The 6689-nt window shown below is 37.2% G+C and overlaps 1 protein-coding gene across 1 annotated transcript in view; it reads left to right on the forward strand.

The window, feature by feature from the left end:
• The first annotated feature begins 6 nt into the window (after positions 1 to 6).
• The window catches only part of LOC101846504 (GTP-binding protein 2), a 33890-nt gene continuing 27207 nt past the window's right edge, over positions 7 to 6689 (forward strand). The window contains exons 1-4 of the mRNA XM_005098983.3: positions 7 to 176; positions 4812 to 4923; positions 5823 to 5849; positions 6381 to 6565. Of these exons, the coding sequence (XP_005099040.1) occupies positions 4828 to 4923; positions 5823 to 5849; positions 6381 to 6565 (308 nt within the window). The 5' untranslated portion in view covers positions 7 to 176; positions 4812 to 4827. The remainder of the gene's footprint in view (positions 177 to 4811; positions 4924 to 5822; positions 5850 to 6380; positions 6566 to 6689) is intronic.

Below are 6689 nucleotides of genomic sequence, written 5' to 3' on the forward strand. Positions count from 1 at the left end.
CTATAGACTCTAGATCTAGATCTAATCTAGATTCTAGATCTAGATCTATGTCTTTTACACTTTTGGTTTGGTGCACCTGCTAATTTTATTTTTATAAATAGATCTCTAGATCTAGAATCTAGATCTAGATCTAGATTCCAGCAGTGCAGAGCGGAGGGCAGAGGCAGAAAAGTGTGGTGAGTTGTAGAGTTGTATTTTAATTTAGATCTCTAGATCTAGATCTAGATCTAGAGTCTAATAATCCCCCCTGTACTGTAGATCTATAGTCTATAGCATAGCAGCTCACTCTATCTAATCAGTCTAATCTGCAGACACTGAGGCTGAGGTGTGTACTTTCCCATTCTGCCGCTTGCCTCACTCGATTTCACTGTGTCTAGACTCCAGATCTAGATATCTAGATCTAGAATCTAGATCTAGATCTAGAATAGATATCTAGATGTAGATCTATATCTAGATTCTAGAATTATTAGTCTGTTTGATTTAGGCTACGGTACTTAAAACTTGAAATCACCAATTTACTTCGCACTGGCTATTTTTACGGTGTGCCGTAAAGATAGCCTCCCGGTGAGTCCCAGGCTATTTTTACGGCGATCCTCGAAAAGCGACCCTACTCCGCCTCTCATGTACGCGACATGCCTCAATGTATTTAAAGATCTAGATCTAGGCCTATAGGGACCGTTCAAAATATAAACTTACACCTCAGAGGGGAAATGGTGTCTTTGGCTTCTCTGTAAGAAAAGTGTAAGATTGGGTGGGGAGGTTAACCACACTTCTGTGAGATGAACGTTTTGCTCATGACTGGGAAGAAAAGGTAAAAGAAAAAGTGGATAAATGCCAGTAACAAGACCCAGATCTGCATGATCACTGCAGATCCCCGTTGCTGTTGTTTTAAAAAAAAAATTTTTTTAGTGGGGGGTTACAAATAATTTTGAAATTATGATGAAAATTCTGTAGGTGGATATCTAATTTCTTAATGTTTCTGTTTCTTTGTAACTTTGCAACTGTTTTGTTAATCTTTTAATGTCTTGATGTCTTTTATTTGCAAGGCACGTACCTATTGCATTGACAAGAGTCTCAGTGTCTTCCACATATATGTTCTTTCTAGTTCATATGGTTTGATTAAATTGTATTAACTGAAATGATATTTTTTTTAGCTGGTTAAAAAAGCCATGTATAAGACAGGCCGGTATCTTAAAAATAATAATGGAAGTTGAAGATCCGAAAAAGTACTAATATTAAATTGGTGTTGGTGGGGTTTGGAGGCAAATGTGAGAAAAGTGGTATTTGGGTTTTGTGTTTAAAAAAAGTCCCCAAAAGTGTAAGATTATATTTGAACTGCGTTTTTCATTTCCTCCTCTTCACCATCATTCTATTCTCTTCTTCATCTTCCTTCTCCCTTCCTCCACTACCACCTCTTCCTTCTTCTCCCCACAATAATCATTCACCCTCTCTTTATCATCACCACCTCCTCGTCATTATTATTACCATCATCACTGCCACTGCCAGCATCATAATCTCATTCACCGACATCACTACATGTACCACACCCACAAGACACAAGATGAGTGGCCATTTTGGAGTTAACACTTTTCGCCTTGGGAATGCCTTTAAAATGTTCCTCCTTCCTTTGCACTGAGCAGATTTTTGATAGAGGTGTAAAATATTTTTATTTTTGTTCTCAATGATTAATTTATTAATTATTGTGATGCAATTTCAGGGTACAGGAACACATATAATATATATATAATATTTTTTTTTACATTCAAATATCAAAATTCTGCTCAGTACGATTGACCATAGTATCTGTATCTACCATTCCACCAATTTTCATGCAATTTTGTTAGAGAGTAAGAAGCCTTCGTTTTTTAAACATTATTGTGTTTTGCATGTTGGTGCTGTTTCCATTCCATGGCAACTTTCATATTTTCGGACTTATGAAAATTTACTTTCTTCATTATTTCTTATGCCCATATAATGCCGTATAATTTTTTTTCCTAAATAATAAATATGAATCGGAAAAAGAATCACCCTTGGAGTGAGCTGTTCCCCGTAAAAATGGACAGTAATAATATGAGCACATCAGAAAACAAAACACAAAAACTTAAAAAATGCGATCTATTTTATTATAATTGAAAGAATCCCACAACAACAAGGTCCAAGCAGAGGTCGAAGTAAAGAACATAAAAACATTGAATTGTTTAAGTCTAGAATAAAGACTATAATTATGATAATACTAATATAAGAGGACATTTAATTATAGTGCCTTACTCTCGGTTTTAACCAGCTCAAAGTATGTTACATTAGTTTAGTCATTTAGTAAAAGGTAGTACATGTATAAAATAACAAATAAGGTAGGAGCCTATACTAGGCCTACAAGCCAAGACGGAATTTATAAGACTGAAAAACGTGTTCTACGTCCACTGCGTTACTTAAATTTTATTTGCAACGCCGCGTTCTGAATAGCTCCCGTGCTATTTGAAACGCCAGTACTAGATCTAGAATCTAGATCTAGATTGATTTAGATGTAGTAGAATCTAGTAGTAGCCATTGTTTCTACATATATTGTAGTTCTGCCTGAATTGTGGAAGCTTTCTCAGTTTTTTGATAAACCTCCAAGGATTTGACTCCTTTTTTTATAACGTTGTCTTATTCCGATCAATATTGGGTAAATCTAGATCTAGAAAAATCTAGATCTAGAATCTAGATCTAGATTAGATCTAAGAATTGTTTCTGACATTGTTTGCTTAAAAGTAGACGTCTTGTTCATCTCTCATAATCATAATCATCTGATTTCTGAGTTAGAGTTTGAGCAAGTTTAAGTCGAAAGACCCTTGGATAACAATTCAAGGCGCTGCAACTCGAACTTTAAGTTGGGCCTAGAGAACGTTATACAAGCTGTCTACTGGCTACGTTCTCTAAGTCTAATGTTCAGTGCTTCCAAGCGTGGCATCGAATCCCGGTCCGGAAAGGTTGGTTTTTTTTCTACAAAAGGGAGTGTATACACAGACCCGGTATCGGGAAAAAAGTCACAAAGTATACAGACCCGGTAGGGGAACTCTTTTGTGATTTCGGAGAGTTTCAGCGCCCTCTTGGCTCAGGGTAGACCTAGGTTCTTCTAGATCTATGGTCTAGATCTAGGCAGACAGACATAAATCTTTGATCTAGTTTCGCGGCTAACCTAGATCTAAATGAAGATTGCGGATGTCCTTTCGATAAACGATCGTTTTTCCTCCGTTTTGGAGTTGGAGGAATCACAATTTGAAGAAAAGAACAAGTTACAATGTCATAATTTCAATCAAGCAGTCCCCCCCCCCCCCCCCCCCTCTCTCTCTCTCTCTCTCTCTCTCTCTCTCTCTGTCTGTCTCTCTCTCTCTCTCTCTCTCTCTCTCTCTCTCTCTCTCTCTCTCTCTCCTCTGTGTATCGCTCGCCTTCTCTTTCTCTTTGTTTGTCTCTGTCTTTCTTTGTCCCCACCTATTTCCCACTCTATCTTTCTCTCGTTCCCTCCTGCCAACTGGTGCATGTCATACATTTTGCTAGCACTCCTAGAGGTGGATAAAAAATCAATGTGCTGAAACTCAAAAGTACAAAATGTTAAACTGACTCTAAGGTGGCTCTAAGACTTATAAATAGTATATATCAGGAGCTAAGAGAATATAAAAGACAGATTTCAAGGACGGTAATTTTAAAATGGTAGTACAGTCAAACCTGCCCTGACGGCCACCTCTATAAGACGGCCACCTGTAAAAACGGCCACTTTCCATTTCCCCCCTTGAGTTTTTTCTATATAATTTAACTGTGTAAAACGGGCACCTGTCCAACGCGGCCACGGCCACCATATTTTAACACAACCCCTATCACACGAAGCAATAACACCTGTCTTAGACGGCCACCTTAGTGACTCCATAACGTTTTGTCATAAATTGTGCATTGGCCCCTGGCGTTGTGGGCGAGCCATCATAATCCAATCACCTGTCGTTGTTGTTAGGTAGTCCTTCCAACCGATCATATTGCGTACGCCCCTCCCACTGTTGACCAATAGGTACCAATATTCAGCTGCTGGTGAGGTAAGCATGTGATCCCTCATAACCCATATGCCCCGCCCATGAACTCATACACAAATCGTATGTGAGATCAGTGGTCACTGTTTTCCCAGTCTGTAACAAAGTAACAATGGACGTCAACATGAACTTGCAACAGAAGCGTCACTCGTTCTCCGAGTGGTGGCGACCCATTTGTTTGTTTTAACATGGCACTCGGTCTTCCTCGTCTGATACATTTCGTTATATTGTCACTCTTGCGCAAAATCAGCAACAAAATAAAAATAACTAACAAAATACAAACCAACAACAACAAAAACAAGAACAATGCGGCTACTTTCGATTGGGACTTTAGATGGGAATGGTTTGTTTTCTTCATCTTGATCAGTCCTGCCTAAGACGGCCACCTGTCTTATACGGCCACTTTTCTCCTTGACGATGGGTGGCCGTCTTACACAGGTTTGACTGTAATTTCAAAACTTTACTTTTCCTTGTATATTTTTATACTTTAAAAAAATATATAGTATAGTATTTTCCTTATGTACATCACCAAGCATACCCTGCTGCCTCCTCAAATAGAGTAGAGCAATTTTGAGTTGTGATGGGTATCAATTTGTTATCTTTCCATGTAGTAAAGTCTTGACTTAACATTCAAATTCAAATATTCGTTTGTACATTTTATTGAATTATGATTTAGACAATATTTCTGACAAGTATAATTGCAACACTAATTTGTAGCATGCTAGCAGTAGATGTGATCCATTTCACTTTCAGGTGGTGACTCGACTTAATGACAATGGAGCACCTCGTTGGCATGTTTGGGCCAGATGAGCAGGATGATCAAAGCGAAGAAATGGATGAACTCCCTTCGGCTCTGCCTCCTGAGGTACAAGATATGTTGGCCAGGACTCTTTCTCTGTGTATTAAAAGCATTGAGCTAGACTGTCTATTTTTATGTGCACTTTCTGGAAATGATCTCATTAAAGGGCAATTCCAAGGTAACTGACAGGACAGTTGGACTATACTTTCTTACACTGTAATTCAATATCAATTAATTTGCTTCAAGTTTAAATGATCAGAACATTGGAAAGACATATTAAGAATCACATTAAATGTAATAATCCAAAGAAAAAATGTACTTAAAAATACAAATTCTGTGAAATGTTTTCTTTCAGTCAAAAACTGATAGGACAAATGTGGTATTTTTTCTGCCATGTATAGCAAGGAGCATAGCCTATCCAATCCTTCTATCCTTTAATAGATATCAGGTACTTTATATGATGGCTAAGAAAACGTAAATTTAAATGTCTGACAATAGAAACCAAGCGTCAAATTTTAGTAGAAGTTCACAAGTATGGAAATTTATAAGAGGTTTGGTATTGCCCTATAACAACCCTCTCTGTGTTTAAAAAAATAGGAGGTAAAATCAAGAAGGTCTGCTGTGGATGTCAATTGGACAGGAACCAAATTTAACACAAGAACATCAAGCTAGCATTATTTCAATGGGACATGTACCATTTCAATTACTTCTTAGAATTTTCGTCAATATCTCTCATTTTTCGATATCACGGTTTATTTGAATTAAGAATTTGTCTATCTGACATTTTTGATGCTATCAGCTGAAGCTTATTGATTGGTAGATTTATTTACATTGATTCCTGTCGAATATATTATATATATGCTCTGGCAAACTCCTAAAATCAGAGCTTTTGATGTGTTTCATTGCAAATTGCTAAGTAAAAAGTGTTTACAAATTACTTGAATTATTTTTCATGTATTTTTCAGGAAGAGGAAGGAAATATTGAGTACAAAGTAAGTGTTTTCATTTGGATGTAAAAAAATGAATAGAGTTGCTTTTATTTCATTTTATGTTCATCATTTTTCCATGTGTTCACAGTGAATGGAATTGTTGATTTAACAATTCTTTGAGATGTTTTTGAGTGTGTGTTCGTGTGTGTATGCAGTTTTTGCAAACATTAGTGTGAACATGTATTAAGTTCAGTGGATTTAGAACAATGAATTTGAGCATTGTGATAAAAATTCTAAATATTTAACAAATTTACCATACCCATGGAGAGCTGATTTTTCATTTCATGCTTATTGTGTGTCCATAAAAGTTAAATTGACGACAGGTCAAAGAAATGATCTTTGTTAGTTGGAGTATTTTCATGTGTGTATACATGTGTGAGTGAGACTGGAGAGAGAGAGAAAAAGAGACTGAGGAGGGAAGTGGAGGGGGGTGGGGTGCTAGTTTTAGTAGGAAAGAAATGATTAATTTTTCAAACTCTAAAGGGTAACAAAAATAATAAATTGCACCTTGATTTTCTCATTCACGTTGTTCAGCTTAAGCTGGTCAACCCATCTGAATTCCGCGTGGAGCATCTTGTAACTCAGATGAAGTGGCGGTTGGAGGAAGGTCATGGAGAGGCTATCTATGAAATTGGAGTGGAGGACAGTGGTTTTCTCGCAGGATTGTCGGATGAAGAGCTAGATGCATCCCTTTCAACTTTGCGCAAAATGGCTGATAGGTAGGAGTATGCTAATGCATTTTCTCTGTATTGCATATCGTCGGCAGAGAATTCTAACCGTCTAACTCCAAATTTTTTCGAATTGCTTTTTTCCTTAAAATAGATTGACATAACGAATGGCTAC

Source organism: Aplysia californica, unplaced genomic scaffold, assembly GCF_000002075.1.
Source record: "Aplysia californica isolate F4 #8 unplaced genomic scaffold, AplCal3.0 scaffold00199, whole genome shotgun sequence".
Taxonomy (NCBI): Eukaryota; Metazoa; Mollusca; class Gastropoda; order Aplysiida; family Aplysiidae; genus Aplysia; species Aplysia californica.